Consider the following 19504-nt stretch of genomic DNA (forward strand, 5'->3'; position numbering starts at 1 on the left):
TTCTGAGGCTATGCGCATGAACTTGATGTCCTCCTGTGACATCTCCTCCTTTTCTTCACAGCTGCATTCTGGAAAATCTGTGTTATACTGTTGCAGCAACATATCCTCAATCTCTGTTATTGACACATGATTGATTGAATGTTTGGGCATCTTACCACTTTGTTTTGTGAGGTCATCTATTTCTTTGTATGGTCCACCAACCACCCATCCAAGTGCAGTCTTCACAGCATAGGGTCCACCTCCTTGGCTAGGTATGATTCGTGACTTCTCGAAGATTTCTGGATAGTTGATTCCTATTAAAAGATCAACTTCAGAATCAATATGAGTTAGACGTACCTCTTTAAGATATGCCCACTTATTGATATCTTCTTGTAGTGGAATATTTTCTCTGTCCACTGGAATGGAGACTTGTGTAAAGACCTTTGGCAAATCAATATATTCATCATCATTGAGACCACAGACTTGCAACTCTGATAAGACAGAACTTTGAGTTAGCACTTTTGAATCATCATTATAGTTATTCATAGTTTTGAGAAATACTTGTGTTCTTCTCCCTTGAAGGTTTAATTGTTTCTGGAGCCTTTCAGTGCAAATTGTTACTGTACTGCCTTGGTCTATAAAGGCATATGTTTCTACATACCTTTCGCCTTTCTTAGATTTTACCTTAACAGGAACTACTTGTAGTGCACATTCTTCTCCGGCCCCAGTAAAGTTACAAGTTCCAGTCTCTGTTTCCTTTTCAGTAGGTGTTACCACATTGGCTGCAGCTTTAGATGTTGCTCCGGAATCTTTTTTGATATGCAGGCTGTCTGGGTGATGAAAAGAACATGTCTGACATTTCATTCTTTCTTTACAGTTCTTACCAAGATGCCCCTGTTTGAGACAGCGAAAACATAAACCTTTAGATTTTAAAAAGTCAGTTCTTTCTTAATGTGGCAGTTCTTTGATTTTTCTACATTCAGCAAGGATATGCTGACCATTGCAGAATACACAAGGCTTTTTAAATGCACATGTATCATTAACAGTCTTTTCAACCAAGGTTTCTCTTGCCTCCTTTTCATCGACGTCGGAAATACTTGTGGTAAAAATACTTCCCGATCTCTGTCTGTATTTCTGAGGAGACTTACTTTTGTCAGTCTTTTCCTTTTTCTCTGTGCTACCTTGTGAAACATCTCCATAAAAGGGGTCCATCATCATCCTTACTTGATGATGTAGAAAGGTGATCAGGTGATCAATACCTGCCCTTCTTGCTTCCTTTTCTTTAAATTTAAAGGCCCAGCTTCACCACTTGCCTCGTAAAGCATATGGGAGCTTTGAGATTATTATACGAATATTTGGATTGTCATTGAATGCGTCGCGACTCCCTGTGCTTGTCATTGCGTCTATACAGCTATCAAGAAAGATTGCATATACTCTCAGAGCTACACTATTATTTTGTTTTATTTGAGACCACTTCAATGCCCTTTCCATGTATGCATCAGCTATGAATACTTCATCACCAAAGTAAGTTTCAAGTTGCTTTCTGGCCTTTTGATAACCTCGAATTGGTGGCAGTCGCACACAGCCTTTAACTAAGTTCTGAGCAGGACCTCTTGTGAATTGGATCAAATAATCAAATTTATCTTGAGGGTTTTGTAACACATCCCCAACAGCGTTATCAAAGGCCCTAATAAAGTCTGCATAAGCCAATGGGTCACCTGAAAATAAAGGTGCTGGAGGTGGTGGAGTAGTAGCTATGTTTTGTTGGGTTAATGATTTAGCCATTTCAATAATTGCTTTCTGATATTCGGCTTGATTTTTTGACTTTCAGATTGATTCTTCTGATATTCGATTTGATTCTGCGCTAGCACGTCAACAAAATCTTGTTTGTAAGTCTGCGAATGGGCTCCTGAGATAATTACTGGTCGTTCCTGCCTTTCCACTTTAGCTTTAAGGTTTTGTAGCATTTGTATTATACTATCTAGTTCGGTGCGTTCAAGTGTGACTGTTGAAGAAGGTGATGATGCTGTAGCGCTTTTCTGGGATAAAGAGTTGCATTTAATATCCAAAACGCGCTTTAACTGCGGAGAAGCTTTCGTGCCTTTGACTTTGAGCGATCCCGTTCTTGCAATTGCATCTCTTCGAATTGGTTAACTAGCTGTTCGTCGGATGTGTGTGTTAACAGTCTATTTGCATCTTTCAGCCATAGCGCTGTAATGTTAATAAATTCGTTCCAATTCTTAGAGCTTTCGGCGAATGTCGTTTTCTGTTTCTTAATTGCGCTTGTGCTTTCTTTACTTAGCGCAGATAGTAATCTTTTATTCAACTCCTCAATCTGACTGTGCGTATCACGAAAGAATCCAAGCTTTTGTGCTACTTCTATAAGATTTTCTTTAGAATCTTTAAGGCTGTCGATTTCAGTCATAAGCATAGAAAGCTGACCTTTCCTTCTACTTATGTGACCGTTAAGATCTCCAATTACATTCTCTGGCTTTGAGTCTGTACTCAAATTACTACTAACTTCACTTGAGTTATGCTTAGACATTGCCATGACAACAGCTCAAAAGACTGATAGCTAGTTCTCCTGACAGCAACAAACGTCACAGTCGAACACTGACAACAAACGACTTCCTTAAAGCGAGGCTTCAAAGACTCAGGCAAAAGCAAAAGCGATCATCCACAATGTCTTTATAATATCACAGTCTCTTAAAATCTTCTCAAGTTCAGGTACGGCGACCTTGCTTTCATTTACGATAATGCAGAGGTAGAAGATAACAGCACAGTACCTCAGAATGACTCAGTTCTTTTTCTTTCGTTAACGAAATTCTGAAGCAGAAGCGTCCTCTGTCCTCAGATGGTAGATTCCAGTTCAGGCTCAAGGCCTTCAGATGGCAAGTTTTCTGACGAAAATGTAGCTGCATTTTCCCCAGAGTTTCCAAAATTCAGCAGCTCCAACACAAAAATGGGATTCAACAAAGGCCTGACGCGCAGAAATGATTCCACAGACAAAATATCTTCGTTTTTTAAGTGTTTAGTTAAGTTTCAAAGTAAAACAGTTAACACAAAAAAGAAAATTAAAATAGCAAAAAAAGAAAAAATTTATAATAAGAAAAATTCAGTTCTAAGCTTAATCTTGTTACATCTTAAATCGTTACTAATCACTTATAATTTCTGAACAATTTCAAAACGTTTCCGAACCGTTTCAAAACGGTCAGAAAACTGTATGCTTATCCCATCTCTGAGTAGAAAATGGGTCTTTCAAGTCCCTGTTTACTGGGACCTGTTCTAAACACAACAAGAGCTTATTAACACACTGTTTCTCAGTTACAGCAAGAAGATTCTGTCTCTTACTAACATAGGGGGAAAAGACTATACCATTGTCTATGACTATGAAAGAAATTATATTCTATTCAAATAAAGCAAACATTAATATGAGTTCAACTCAAAACTTTAACTTTCTATGATTGGCTCTTACAATTATTATTATTAATTATTGTGACAAAAACTTGACCAATGTCTGAAAGTCAAAATAGTAAGACTGCAACTGGCAGTCTGGTCTTTCTTTTAACAGTGAAATGATACACTCAATGACAAAAATAAACAATTTTATTGTAAACAAATTGGCTTAATAATTTCTGAAAACATTTCTCTCATTCCTCTCTCAATCGCTCTCTCTCACACACACACACACAATGTGGTTACTTAAATATATACAGGATAGGATCTAAAATTCTTGAAACAGAACTGTCTTACATAGCTTTTTCCGTGTGTTGCCACTCAGTAATTTGAGAGTACAGTAATCCCTCGCTACTTCGCGGTTCACTTTTCACGGATTCACGACTTCGCGGATTTTATATGTAAGTATATCTAAATATATAACACGGATTTTTCGCTGCTTCCCGGGTTTCTGCAGACAATGCGTCTTTTTACTTCTGGTATTTGCTTCCTCAGTTGGTTTGCCCAGTTGATTTCATACAAGAGATGCTATTGGCAGATGGCTGAGAAGCTACCCAATCAGAGCACGCAGTTAAGTTCCTGTGTGCTGCTGATTGGCTCAGTGACGGAGTGCTGCATTAACCAGGAAGTCTCATCTCACTCATTCAACATTAACGTGCTCTTGCTACTGCATTCAGGGGATTATCACCTTCAATCGTCATCATTTTTACTGCGCAGCATATTCATCACGTCATATATAGCGACGTGTACTTCGCTATACAGTAAGTGTAAACTTATCTACCGATTTCATATTGCTTAGCAGTTGTCCCTGTTACTAATAGAGTAAAGGGTGGGTTGTAAACAATACAGGGAGGGTTTAAAAACGTCCAAATACACGTTAAATAATTAAATAAATATGGTGTCCCTACTTTGCGGAAATTCAGTTATCGCGGTCGGCCTTGGAACCTATCTCCCGCGATAAGTGAGGGATTACTGTATTCAGTTTGGCAATATGGTGCAGCCTTAGTTTGTGGAAGACAGACACAACTAAAGACATGAGCATAAAATGATGGTTGTCAATTTCAAACTGTGTTTCCTCAATGGGCTCCTTGAGAATAAACACATCATCTGAACCAATCTCAGCCCAAACAAACTGATTGATCAAAGATACCCTGAAAGCTTGCCCTAATGTCGACTGTTCAATAACACACTCGGCTACTTTGACCATGTTGACTGTACCCTCAGAAGGAATCATCAAACCTCCTTTGTTTTTTAATGTGAGCAAGTGGTAGCTTTGATCATATGATGCCGGTACAGCATCTGTAACTAAACTAGCACGGCACACATCACAGGACACTTTCTCAAAAATCCCATCTAAGGGCTACCTCCCACTGCTTCCTGAGGTGGATTTCTTTGGGAAACCTTCAAGGTTTCAGAAATGTTAACAACTAAAAACAATCTACATAGTTAGTGACTAAATACGTTTAGCCAAAACGTTGCTTGGAGGCTCACTTGAACACATAAATGCATAGCTTTGCTAGCTTAGCCTGGCGTAGCTAAAGTTAAGATTATAAAATGGGATTTTCCAATGGCCAGATATAACCAAAACAATTGTTCAGCCTTACCTATGAAATGTAATCCCCCTGGATCTGGTTTGGAGTGTACAGCGGTTTGTACAATCCCAAGCAGCACATGCATAACGCATCTTTATCCATTACTTCACTCCACAACAGTGCCACTCGCAATATGGCGGCGACGTTGACGTACGATGCTGCTGGTCATGCGGCGTCTAGTTATTCTATGTCTATGCTGCTCTGCGTAGCTCTGTGCGTGACGTCACAATAGGCCCCGCCTTCTGGCCGCTCTAAACCAATTGAATTGGATTTGTTTGCAGACTGGAAGACGTCTTTGGACGGCTTCAGCGTTGCTCCTCAGTCTGCAGAACGACTCCACAAAACTCACTGTTTTTATGATTCTTCTGCAAAGGACACAACACTGGTCGCTCATGGCCATCCGCTGCGCCCGATGGAGTAGTAGCCTCTCCGCCCGGTTCCTGGTACGCCCCGGCCCCCGCTCCCTTTTCAGCGATCCACTCGCTATAGAGGTAGAGGGGTTGGTGCCAGAGCAGGAGGTCGTTATGCAGGCCAGGCTGAGAGACGAGAAGGGCGAACTGTTCGAATCGAACGCCCGGTATCGCGCAGACTCCAGCGGCCGAGTGGACCTCAGCAGGTCGCCCTCTCTCGGTGGCAGCTACACCGGAGCCGAGCCCATGGGCCTCTTCTGGTCGCTGCGCCCTCAGAATCCGTACAAGATGCTCGTGAAGCGCGACGTGCGGAGTCCCTTCCTAGTGGAGCTGGAGGCTCGCGATGGCGAGGAGCAGAACGGTCGCCTTCTGGCCAGCGAGACGCTTGAACGAGTCTTCTTAGCCGAAGGGGTGCGCAGGCTGCCGGTTAACGAGGGTCGAGTCCGCGGGACGCTCTTTCTGCCTCCGGGTGAGTGTGCGCGTGCCTTCCTTGTTTGCGTTTTGACCACAGAGGGTTGAGCTTGGGGCATAAGCGGTCAGGTGGCGTAGCGGGGGTGCGACCAGGAACGTTATTTAATGAGGGACGTGAAAGCATATGAATTATAAATCAATTTATGATAAAGGCTAAGCTATAAATTGTATAGATAGATAGATAGATACTTTATTAATCCCAATGGGTATAGTGTTGGGGAATGTGAACACACCCGAAAAGTTCTTCTCTGTTCAGGAATAACACATAAATATAGTGAACAGTTGCTTTATCAGTACGAATACATGGACAGAAACTTGCATTTAGCTACATAAATTAGTTTTAGGAACAACAACGTTTTGTACTAGGGAAATTATCAGCAACAGATTCATGTATTATGTATGCAAATATTTAACAGTCAGTCGAGCTTCACCAGCTAGTAAGAAGTAGCAGGAGCCGCCAAGTACAGTGCATCCGGAAAGTATTCACAGCTCATCACTTTTTCCACATTTTGTTATGTTACAGCCTTATTCCAAAATGGATTGAATTAATTTTTTTCCTCAGAATTCTACACACAACACCCCATAATGACGACATGAAAAAAGTTTACTTGAGGTTTTTGCAAATTTATTAAAAATAAAAAAACTGAGAAATCACATGTACGTAAGTATTCACAGCCTTTGCTCAATACTTTGTCGATGCACCTTTAGCAGCAATTACAGCCTCATGTCTTTTTGAATATGATGCCACAAGCTTGGCACACCTATCCTTGGCCAGTTTTGCCCATTTCTCTTTGCAGCACCTCTCAAGCTCCATCAGGTTGGATGGGAAGCGTCGGTGCACAGCCATTTTAAGATCTCTCCAGAGATGTTCAATCGGATTCAAGTCTGGGCTCTGGCTGGGCCACTCAAGGGCATTCACAGAGTTGTCCTGAAGCCACTCCTTTGATATCTTGGCTGTGTGCTTAGGGTCGTTGTCCTGCTGAAAGATGAACCGTCGCCCCAGTCTGAGGTCAAGAGCGCTCTGGAGCAGGTTTTCATCCAGGATGTCTCTGTACATTGCTGCAGTCATCTTTCCCTTTATCCTTTATCTCCCAGTTCCTGCCACTGAAAAACATCCCCACAGCATGCTGCTGCCACCACCATGCTTCACTGTAGGGATGGTGCCAGGTTTTCCCCAAATGTGATGCCTGGCATTCACACCAAAGAGTTCAATCTTGTCTCATCAGACCAGAGAATTTTGTTTCTCATGGTCTGAGAGTCCTTCAGGTGCCTTTTGGCAAACTCTAGGCGGGCTGCCATGTGCCTTTTACTAAGGAGTGGCTTCCATCTGGCCACTCTACCATACAGGCCTGATTGGTGGATTGCTGCAGAGATGGTTGTCCTTCTGGAAGGTTCTCCTCTCTCCACAGAGGACCTCTGGAGCTCTGACAGAGTGACCATCGGGTTCTTGGTCACCTCCCTGACCAAGGCCCTTCTCCCCCGATCGCTCAGTTTAGATGGCCGGCCAGCTCTAGGAAGAGTCCTGGTGGTTTCAAACTTCTTCCACTTACGGATGATGGCGGCCACTGTGCTCATTGGGACCTTCAAAGCAGCAGAAATTTTTCTGTAACCTTCCCCAGATTTGTGCCTTGAGACAATCCTGTCTCAGAGGTCAACAGACAATTCCTTTGATTTCATGCTTGGTTTGTGCTCTGACATGAACTGTCAACTGTGGGACTTTATATAGACAGGTGTGTGCCTTTCCAAATCATGTCCAATCAACTGAATTTACCACAGGTGGACTCCAATGAGGCTGCAGAAACATCTCAAGGATGATCAGGGGAAACAGGATGCACCTGAGCTCAATTTTGAGCTTCATGGCAAAGGCTGTGAATACTTATGTACATGTGCTTTCTCAATTTTTTTTATTTTTAATAAATTTGCAAAAACCTCAAGTAAACCTTTTTCACATTGTCGTCATGGGGTGTTGTGTGTAGAATTCTGAGGAAAAAAATGAATTTAATCCATTTTGGAATAAGGCTGTAACATAACAAAATGTGGAAAAAGTTATGCACTGTGAATACTTTCCGGATGCACTGTACATCATTCACTACAGCAGGGCCCCTTCAGGAGCACCGCCGCAGCCCACCTTTATTCCCCGACATTACTGACAAGTGCTGTGGACGGTAAAGAGTCCAGATCTGTTGGCCTTTAAGCTGTCATATCGTGTGTGTCTCCACGAACACAGTGAGCACCTGCCTTTGAGAGGGTCTCCAAGAATGAAGCGGATGCACACTGCACAGGAGCTCTTTTTGAGGCATCTTTACATTCATCAACAGTAATGGTTGTTAATGACATGTAGGCAAATCCTTTGTTTTTCCTTCGAGTAGAGAAGCAGCAGACTGCAGCAAACAATTTTGTACATTATTTTTTCACTTTTTTTTCCAATTTGTCAAAGCGGTTGTTCATTTCAGGATTATACTCAGCCACCAGTTTAAACATCCATCCATTTTCCAACCCGCTGAATCCGAACACAGGGTCACGGGGGTCTGCTGGAGCCAATCCCAGCCAACACAGGGCACAAGGCAGGAACCAATCCTGGGCAGGGTGCCAACCCACCGCAGGACACACACAAACACACCCACACACCAAGCACACACTAGGGCCAATTTAGAATCGCCAATCCACCTAACCTGCATGTCTTTGGACTGTGGGAGGAAACCGGAGCGCCCGGAGGAAACCCACGCAGACACGGGGAGAACATGCAAACTCCACGCAGGGAGGACCCGGGAAGCGAACCCAGGTCCCCAGATCACCCAACTGCGAGGCAGCAGCTCTACCCAGTGTGCCACCATGCCGCCCCCAGTTTAAACAATTCCATAAAATTCTCCTGGTTTAGTGCCTCGGCAGTAATATCTTGTTTGGCAAAGAACATTCAGATGTCAGAAACTACTTTAATATGTTCATGGTTTCTAACTACAAAAATACATTTATGTTGAGTGTTTTGTTTAATTTAAAATTGTGCGTTGTGACTTTTAGGTGTCTGCCCAGATCTTGCTTGTGTGTTTATGTGCTGTTTACTAACTTTCAACAGGCTCGACAGAGGGGCTTCCAATCACTGAATCCATCTGTCACAGATGTAGTTTGTTCACTGCTGTGCATCTCAGAAACATGGCTGCACATTTTATTAACACCTCATCTCTAACCATGCTGTTTTTCAGGCATTTACACTTGGTATACCAGCACAAGGGAAAAAAATGCAGGATTTTCTAAATGTGGTAATTGGAAACTTTACCAGTCTTCCCGGATTGGCTTTTTAGTCAAACCCTGACACAGCAGATGGTGGGGTTGAACTGCCATTTTTGTTTCTTGGAGATTCATGTGGATTTGGCCATGTTTCTGGTGTTTTGAGGAGTCTGACTCGCTTTTTTTTCTTAGCTTAGGCTCAACATATGCAGTTGGGCTTGCTTTCATCAAATTTAGGTTTCTTTATAAATTATTTAATTGTGTTTTGATTTGTCATTAATGGTGAGCTGCTTACATTCACTACGATAGAACTCATTAAGCACGAATGTGACCAAACCAAAGGGAGTTGAAAGCAATCTACAAACCAAGCATGCATTAGATAGATAGATAGATAGATAGATAGATAGATAGATAGATACAATGGGCATAAAATAATAACTCCCAATTGCGGGACTTGAGCAGCACATTTCAAAATTACTCACCGGAGGGCTTTCGGTATTCACTCTGCATTGACTGCAGTAATGATTAAAGCTGGTGCAAAACAGTGTCGCATGATTTGGGTGAGCCAGGCTCCTGCGTGGAGGGCCTAGCTTTGTCCCTGTGATAAATCATGGGTAGCTGTCATAAATTATACATCATGGGGGTTCGGACCCCAAATCCCCACCTTGGTAATGCTGATGGCCAAGATCAACTCTCTCTCTGCTTTTTGCACGTTCTCATTTGTAGTTTGATTTTCATCGATAGAGGATTCTCCATGTCATTTGATACATAATCAGTCGTAAGGGCCCATGCCAATTTCATACAACACACATACAGAACATGTCCTTTATCCAGTAATAGCACTCTGATGAAGCTGTCATGACAGAACTGTGCATGCATAGGCAGGTGACTCTGTTCCAAAGTTTACTGCCCCTTGGTGCTTCATTTCCTGTGTCACCTCCTTGAGCAACATTAACCACTTGGAGCAATTTGTGATTGCTGTGAATGAGTCTCTGTACCACTCTTCCCCAGCTTCTTGAAATTGTTTGGTTGCCTTGCACATCCAGCACTCATCCAGGTGTCCTTGGGCTTTTGGACTGTCATCATGGTGGAAAGTCACACATTCAGCTTTCAGACTGATGCATGCAGATTCCCTCGCCCAAACCCACCCAGTTTTTCACCAAATATCCTGAGCAGTCCTCTTCCATACTTCACAGTAAGGATGGTGTGATTCTCTACATGGGCATCATTGACTCCCATCCAAGCATTGTGCTTATGGTTGTGACCATAAAGATCCATTTTTGCCTCATCACTCCAAATCCCTACATTCTGGGGGTTGTAGCTTAGCTTATTCCAAGTCTTTGTGCTGTGGATAGCTCTGCAATGTAGCCCAATTATACTGAAGTGTCTCCTTCCTGTCTGCTCCACTATCTTTTAGAGAAGCCTGGATTTAAGTGCCATCACCAGCAAGTTTATCTTTGCATCTCTCAATTGCTAAGGTTGGGTGTCCACTGAAGCACTGGGGCTGACTGGCATGTCCAGCTCTTTACCTGAATCACAGTGTTAAAATAAGTTCTCTTGCAGTTCACAAGACAGATTTAGAATACACAAATACAGTGGAACTTTGGTTCACAAACGTCTCGGTACATGTACAAATCGGTTTACGACCAAAAAGTTTGCCAAACTTTTGCTGCGGTTCACGACCACACACTCGGTATACAAACAAGCCAGTTTCCCTTTTGGTTTGTGCACACCGATGATTTCCGCACGTGTTGCATTGTTCTCGGGCAGACGTGCATGCTTTCGCTGTGAAGTCTTTGTGCTCTATTTCATTTCCCTTCCGGTTCGTACACGCCGATTACTGTATTTAAGCACGTGTTCAGCCTCTCCCTGTTCATTGTTCTCAGTCAGACGTGCGTGCTTTACCTGCGAATTCTTTGTGCTCTACAGTATTTCGTGTGCTTTTGCAGTTAACCATGGCTTCTAAGCAAGTGAAGAGTGGTGAGAAGAAAGTTTTGCAGAAAATTGAAATCGAAGTAAAGAAAGAAATTATTGAAAAGTATGAGCGTGCTGTTCGTGTTACTGATCTTGCCGGCGAGTACAAGAAGTCAAAATCTACGATTTTGACTATTCTAAAGCAGAAAGAATCTATTAAAGCAGCTGATGTTGCAAAAGGAGTTACAGCGTTAACCAGGCAGAGGCCTCAAGTGCTGGAAGAGGTGGAAAAACTGTTGCTAGTGTGGTTGAACGAGAAGCAACTTGCAGGGGATAGCATATGCGAGGCGATGTTATGCGAGAAAGCCAGGAAGATTCGTGGCGATTTGCTGCAAAACTGTCCTTCTATGAGTGGCGAAAGTGAGGAATTTAAAGCCTGTAGAGGATGGTTTGAAAAGTTTTGCAAGACAAGTGGCATTCGTAGTGTGGTAAGGCATGGAGAGGCTGCTAGTTCCGACACCGAAGCTGCGTAAGAAATCGTGAAAAATTTCACAAAATTAATGGAGGACGAAGGCTACATCCCGCAACAAGTCTTCAACTGCGACGAGACCGGATTGTTCTCCACCCAGTTCCTCCTCACTTCATGCCAGAACTCGACTCATGCAAAGTTAGTTTTCTTGGTGGTTTATGGTTAGTTTTTGTATTACGGATTTTTCAAATGTTCATTGTTCAGTTCATAGTGTAAATTGTTGCAATGTTACTTTTCTTGGTTGTTTATTAAATTTCTGTTTTTTCAAATGTTCATTTTTTTCCCTGTGCTTAAAACTCATTAAAAAAAGTTTACACAGCGATCGGGTTATAAGGCTATTAGCGTGAACTCTTGCAATGTTACTTTCTTGGTTGCTTATGGTTGGCTTTTAAATAAAGTTTGGATTTGATCAAATGTTCCTTTTTTTTCCCCTGTGCTTAAAACTCAAAAAAAAAGTGTTTACAGCGATCGGGTCATAAGGCAACAGTATAGCGCAAACTCTTGCAATGTTAGTTTTCTCTGTTGTTCAAGGTTTTCTCAGTGTTAGTCAATGTTTTTACATTTGGTTTACTATTACACTGTGCATTCTATGGTTTAACTATATTTGTGCTTAAAAACTTAAATATATATTTACATACAGTTCGTATGGTCTGGAACGGATTAATTGTAGTTACATACAATCCTATGGGGGAAATTGCTTCGCTTCACAACCAAATCGGTTTATGACCAGAGTTTTGGAACGAATTATGGTCGTGAACTGAGGTTCCACTGTACACAACTGGCACAAGCACAGGGCTTCCCCAAGAACTGAAAAAATTATTATTACTTACGTGGCTAACGCTTTTATACGAGCTAACTTATAACATCTGACATACAGCTGGTTCCATTACATTTATTTATCCAGTTGGAGCACAGGCAGGTGAAGGGACTTGCTTGTGGTCACACATTGTCAGTAGTGGGATTTGAACCATCTAAAACTTTAACTACTGCCTGCCAATAATGAGTATATAATGAATATTTATACTTGGACACGGGTGCGGATTCTTAACCCTCATGGGTGATCTCAATTTACTTAAGTGTGTAACAACTGGATAACGCAAGGGGTGTGGAAATGTTGATTCTTTGTTAAACGTAACAGTCCATTTTCTCAAGATTAAAGATGCAGTATTTCAGAGGTCACCCAGACCACCCTCCGGGTACGTCTATACTACTACGTTTTCTTAAAAAAAAAATTCATTCATTCGGTCATTTTCAAATTGTTTATGAAAATTCTCCCATTCACACTAAAACAACCGAAATCGCATGTGATGTAAGTGTTTGTCTACACTGGGCACAAGCTCATCAGCAGAAAATTCACTGAATGGACTGTAATGCCATCAGCCATGGGATTTATCACTAAACCGTAGTGACCGGCGCATGTAGGCAGCATTCAAACTGTACAAAGCACAATTTGGACACGCACAGATAATCAACACATAAGCACCTTGGAAAACAGTTCTTTCATGCCTACCGTGTTAGGACATGGCTTTCTTCCGTAAAGGGTGACCAATCAAGAAATGAGACGTTGTTTAGGAAACAGCTACATAACAAGCACAGACAAACTGGCGCGTGACTAGAGCCTGCATTTTTAATAGTCTGTTTTTGTCCATCCATATTTGCAGCGCTGTGCTGGTATTTTCCAGAAGTATAAGTGCAGGCTAATCAATAAAGTTAAGTTGAATTTCTCTCATTTTGTAGGTGAAGGCCCGTTTCCTGGGGTTCTTGACATGTATGGCACAGGAGGAGGTCTGCCAGAGTACAGGGCCTGTCTGCTCTCGGCCCACGGTTTTGTGGTGCTCGCTCTCGCCTACTATGGCTATCAGGACCTGCCCAAAGACATGAGGAAGCTGCAGCTGGAGTACTTTGAGGAGGCGTCCACTTTTCTCCGCACCCACCCAAAGGTATGATACTGAACCCAATGCATCATCCCTACAAATGGCACAATATACAAAGACAAATTACAAACTTGAAAAGAACTGAATGCTATTTAGTGTGTATTACTCAGTAATTGAGTTTCCAATGAACACGTAGTCAGAATCAGCAGAGGATGTCTCATAGCTACAATGGTCCAGGATGTGTGACTTGTATCACTCATCATCCCTGTGGCCCAAATCACCTTTCACTGTCAGTGTTTGACATGGCAGTGTGTATAACTTTGAAGTGTGGGAAGATATTAAAGGTGACTCCACAAGTTGGTGTGTATGAACACTAATACATTCATGAAAATGTCCAAGTCCTTTTGAGTCACCAAGGCCTACTATGTCATTAAATGAAAGCAACAAAAAGCATATCAGGCAGTAATAATAGGAAATGGTGACATCTCTGTGACAGGTGCTGTCATTTGATAATGTAATGAGGATAGGGTGTTGAGGAGTAAGTTGGGTGGGGGTACTTGGCGTGACCCTGTACTGTTTTATACAGTATGCAGTTTCAGTGGACACAGATAGTCTTACAATGAACCCCATGGGACACAGGGCTGCAACAGAAAATAAAAGCATACAAACTTTATGAATACATTCATTTTTCAAGCCTAGACAGTTGTCGAGTATTGATTCGCATTTTCTGATTACACACATTGTAAAATATCTTCTACATGCCTTTTCTGAACCAACAAAAACAATACTATGAAATTCATTGATTTTAAAAGACGATCCGCTGTGTGTACTACCTCAGTGCTTGTCGTCTTTCCCAATAAACTTTCTTCTCAACCCCCAAACCCGGCCGTGGTTTCCTGTCCTGTTTGTGCCGTATGGTTGGTTTTGTTTTGATTCACTTCCGTATTTATGTGAGAAGTCACACATGCAAACAGAAAAATGTGTCCTTACCACAAGACAATCGTACCTGGAATATGTGATAAAATGATTTTGCCATCACAAGCATGTGTCAGAAACACAGAAGCCATGTTTTCTCTTAATGAAATTCAAAGATGACGTATTCAGTAAGTTTTTATTATGCTTTCATTTTCCATTGGAGCCCCATAATCCTTTGGGTTCATTTTAAAACGCCAGGATTGGCCATTTATTTTTTAAAATTTATAGAAAACACTTAACTTTAGAACAGAGTTTCTTGTGGCAAATGTGTATATAGAATGTTTGTGAAAAAAAAACTTAAAACTTTACAAATTTCAAACTTCTCTTGTATTTTGTAGCCTGTGCACGTCTGTTGCACTTGCACACGCTTCCAAGCATCCATGGAAGAAGTGTCCACAGAGATGCAAATGCTCGAGTGATTGCATCATTCCTTCCCCTGGCTGAAATAATCTGTCTCAATATTTCAGAAATGTTGTACCGTCTTGGGAGCAGCAGAGTGTAACATGCTGAAGGTAACAAGAAGCATAAACATTTCTGTGTTATTGTCATCCCAGCCCCACCGGTATGCCGCTGTACAGCCTAGCAGGAGAGTGTCCTGTGTGCATTCTGGTAACAGCAACCTATAAATAAAGTGTCAGTCCAGCTTTCATCCAGCTGTTTGCTAGAGTGATGTGGAAACAGTGGCTGAGTGACGCTGTGGCCAGTGTTCATACCATGAACCATCAGTGACTCGTGTCAAGGAAGTTAAAAAAAAAAAAAAAGGCTGAATGTGACTTACTTCAGCACATGAAGGACTAAACATATTTATAAAGCACAGGAAAATGATCACATTTGGCAGTGTGTCTGGTCAGTTTCATGAAGGTTCATATATGAGCTTAGTATTCAATAACATGTTAGCCCCAGTCAAATGTGCAGTTCGTCATACAAAGGAAAAGGTAACGCCAAAGTAAAACATGTTACACATTACATTTTTGATACAGCAATATAACAGGTACATTACTAACTCACACAGGCCATACATTTGTTATTGGATTGTTGGCAGTTGTTGATAATGTATATATAATTTACTTTTTTTGTTTTTGCGACATCATTTTGCCAAAGTAGAACTCCGCAAGTGGACTCTTGCATGTAAACAGAGGAGTGTCATTAACCGGTCTCTTAATCAGGTTACCCACCTTATCACAGTTTTGTATGTGCATGTAATTGCACACTATGTGACCCTGAGCTCCAAATTTGACCTTTTGTAGAGGTCTTAGCAATATAAAAAAATGTTATAATTACCATTGTTCCAATTTAAGTGTTCACTCACTAAATGATTATACTTTGCTTGACAGGTGGCAGGCCCTGGGATCGGCGTCATCGGAGCCTCGAAAAGTGGAGACCTAGCTCTATTACTGGCAACATTCACACCAGGCATCTCTGCTGTTGTCAGTATCAATGGGTGCAACGCCGTTGCGGTTTTTCCCATAACATACAAGGGCACAGTTTTCCCTGGGCTGATAGGTGACTCCAGTAAGGTAACTGTCATGAAGTCTGGAGTAGCAGACATAAGAGACACCCTGAACAACCCTTTGGAAGGTGAGAATCAAAAAAGCTTGATCCCGATAGAGCAGGCAGACTGCAGATTTCTCTTTTTGGTTTCTGAAGATGACCGCAACTGGAACAGCCCTTTCTTTGCAGAGGAGGCTGTCAAACGCCTGAAGGCTCATGGGAAAGATAATTTTGAGAAGGTCGTGTATCCTATGGCTGGCCACTACCTTGAGCCACCATACTTCCCACATTGTACGGCTTCCTTGCACATGCTGGTTGGAATGCCAGTCGCCTGGGGCGGAGAAGCCAAGAGTCATGCCATGGCGCAGATTGACATGTGGGAAAGAATCGACGCATTTCTCAAAGAGCATCTGGGCACAGGGAAACATTGTTCTAGTGCCAAACTTTAAAAAATAAATAAAAGGCACAGCAAAAACATATTGTGAATCTGAAGCTGTGAGATGTGCATTTGCCTTCTTTCCATTAATCAAAACTGCCTTCATTGCCACACACAAAGCTCAAGAACTTTTAGATGCCTTAGTTGCACCACTTGTGCCTTAGGTGGTACTTGCCTGGTTTTAAAGGTAATGACCATCTTTGAAACTACATTATGCCAAACGTTTTTTTAACAATGCAGAGTAAATGACATTAGTGAGTGCTATAGTCAGATAAGTGTAATTGTGTTTTTTTAAAATGACAACAAATGCACAAAGTTGGAGAATGTCATGTGAGCTTCAATTACAGCACACACAATAAGAACTACTTAATGCTGAGCAGCCATAGTTTTTCATCAATTTGTAACATTAGACAAGTTTGCTTAATATTAAATATGCTTTTCTAACATAAGCACCTCTCCAAAACCCTCACCTTGAAAGTTAACAAGGATGTATTTTTATTATATTAAGAAATGTAGTTATACAAATTCAGAAGACCCCCAAAATCCTTCTGCTAAATCATTTAAATTAATTTCTTCCCTCATCAAGCAAAAGTCAGTACCCCAGAATGAACTCAGGATAGGATTTTATTAAATATCACAGTTACTAGGAAACTTGACATTTCGCTCAGGTGCATTTCATTCTGTTCATCTCCCAGCCCCTGATGCCACTGGACTGGTATTGGGCAGGTGCTGAGCTGTGCCCGGCTGTCTCCAGATGTGACACTTGGAACTGAGGCCAAACAGATCAGTCTTGATTCTCATAGTCTGAGTCCTTTAAGGTGCCTTTTTACATACTCCAAGTGGGATTTCATATGCAATCTGGCCACATTACCATAAAGCCCAGATTAGTGGGATGTTGCAGTGATGGCTGTTGTTCTGGAAGTTTCTCCCAATCTCCCCATAGGTTCTTTGGTGCTCAGCCAGAGTGACTGTGGTGGTCCTTGGTCACCTTTCTTACCAAGTCCCTTCTCCCAAGATTGCTCAGGTGGACAGCTCTAGGAAGATTTGTGTTTGATTCAGATGGAATCATAGCCAAAGGGGCTTCAACAAAAACTAAGGGTCTGAACACTTAGGTCAATGTGAGATTTCAGTTTATGTTTTTAATAAATTTGCAAAAAAACGCTTTTGGTTTGTTATTCCAGGGTGTTAAGTGTTGCTTGACATTGGGATTTAAATGATACTAGCAGAAGACTGCATCATAATGTGCCAGCTTTCAGAGGGCTTTGCTGATCTGTCCAGTGAAGTGGTTTTGAACAAGACCATCTGATAGTATCACAGATCTTTTCCTTGTAAATCCATCCACCATGTGCTTATAACCTCACTCATGGACCGACAAGGAGAAGCTAAAGTTAGGTCAACCAATCAGCACAATCTGTGACCCAGACCCACCCTATTGCTGGATTCATGGTTGGATGAAAAGTATAGACCCTGGAGTAGGAGCTAAAAAAAAGTACCAGGAACTACCTATCAGGAACTACAAACGGCAGTTCCTGCAGTGAAAATGCTACAAAACTTCCTGAGTTTCTAAAAAGTGTGGTTCCTGAAAAAAATATCCTGTGATAAGAAAATGCCTATGGACTCAGATTCTAGGTGTTTTTCTTCTTGCAAAGTGGTCCTTCTCTTGCCCGATTTCTTAAGGAACTTGTATCCAGTGAAAAGAAATTTCTGATGCTTTCACACATATACGGTGGAACCTTGGGTGACGAACGTCTCAGAACATATACAAATCGGGTTATGACCAAAAAGTTCGCCAAACTTTTGCATCTGTTCACACCCACAGACTCAAGCCAGTTTCCCTTCCGGTTCGTACGCGCCTATGATTTCCGCACATGTTCAGTCTCTCCCTGTACATTGTTCTCGGTCAGACATGCGTGCATTCGTTGTGTACTCTTTGTGCTCTATTTCATGTGCTTTTGCATTAATTTTGCAATTAACCATGGCCTCTAACCAAGTGAAGAGTGGTAGTGCTGGTGAGAAGAAAGGTTAGAAGAAAAATTAAACCGAATTAAAGAAAAAATATTGAAAAGTATGAGCGTGGCGTTCGTGTTACTGATCTTGCCGCTGAGTACAAGAAGTCAAAATCTACGATTTCGACTATTCTAAAGCAGAAAGAGGCCATTAAAGCAGCTGATGTTGCAAAAGGAGTTACAGTGTTAACCAAGCAGAGGCCTCAAGTGCTGGAAGAGGTGGAAAAACTGTTGCTAGTGTGGCTGAACGAGAAGCAACTTGCAGGGGATAGCATTTTAATATCGTTCATTGCATCAACCTCATCGATAAGGCCCGGGAAGACATCAGATACCGGACCTTGAAATTGGCCTGAATGCTTTCCTGAACAGGATTTAGAGAGATTTGAGCCTCCTGTTGTGGATGAGATTGTGTCCATGGGCAAGAGCATGGGTTTTGAAGTGGACAATGAGGACATCGAGGAGCTGAAGACGGAGAAACTCGAACTCCAGCAGGAGCAGCATAAGTTGCTCACCGAGGAGCAGTCCTCAAGGGGAAGAAGAGGAAAGGGCGGTTATAAAAAGTGTTGCAATAACAGCCGTCATGGAAAAATGGAACGAGTGCCAGGATTTTTTCGATAAGAACCATCCTGACAAAGCACTTGCGAACAGAGTGATAAACATGAGGAACAACCATGTTGTCTAGCATTTCCGAAAAATTTTAATGCGTAGGAAAAGGCAAGTCACATTATACCGCTATTTCGCAAAGTCTGATCCAACAGCTAAAAACACAAGAAGCCCAAGAAATCACAAGAGAGGAAACACTTGAAGGAGGACATCCCTCCATTGCGCAGAGGGACTCTCCTTCAAAACTGTAACCTCCTCTCCACCCAGCTTCCTCCTCACTTCCTTCATGCCAGGACTCGACTCATGCAAGGTTAGTTTTCTTGGTTGTTTATGGTTAGTTTTTGTATAAATTAAGGATTTTTCAAATTTTCATTTTTTTCCCTGTGCTTAAAACTCATTAAAAAAAAAAGTGTTTACAGCGAGCAGTTCGTAAGGCTGTAGCGTGAACTCTTGCAGTGTTAAGTTTTCTGTGTTCAAGGTTTTCTCAGTGTTATTCAATGTTTTTATATTTAGTTTACTATTACACTGTGCAGTCTATGGCAG

The 19504-nt window shown here is 41.9% G+C and overlaps 1 protein-coding gene across 1 annotated transcript; it reads left to right on the plus strand.

Moving 5' to 3' along the window:
• The first annotated feature begins 5338 nt into the window (after positions 1-5338).
• Positions 5339-17455, plus strand: LOC114644519 (acyl-coenzyme A thioesterase 1-like). Its single transcript, XM_028792599.2, has 3 exons — positions 5339-5906; positions 13314-13516; positions 15760-17455. Exons 1-3 carry the CDS (start codon positions 5384-5386, stop codon positions 16363-16365), a joined length of 1332 nt encoding a protein of 443 aa, XP_028648432.1. The 5' UTR covers positions 5339-5383; the 3' UTR covers positions 16366-17455.
• Positions 17456-19504: the final 2049 nt, after the last annotated feature.

The sequence above is a fragment of the Erpetoichthys calabaricus genome, chromosome 16 (assembly GCF_900747795.2).
Source record: "Erpetoichthys calabaricus chromosome 16, fErpCal1.3, whole genome shotgun sequence".
Classification (NCBI taxonomy): Eukaryota; Metazoa; Chordata; class Cladistia; order Polypteriformes; family Polypteridae; genus Erpetoichthys; species Erpetoichthys calabaricus.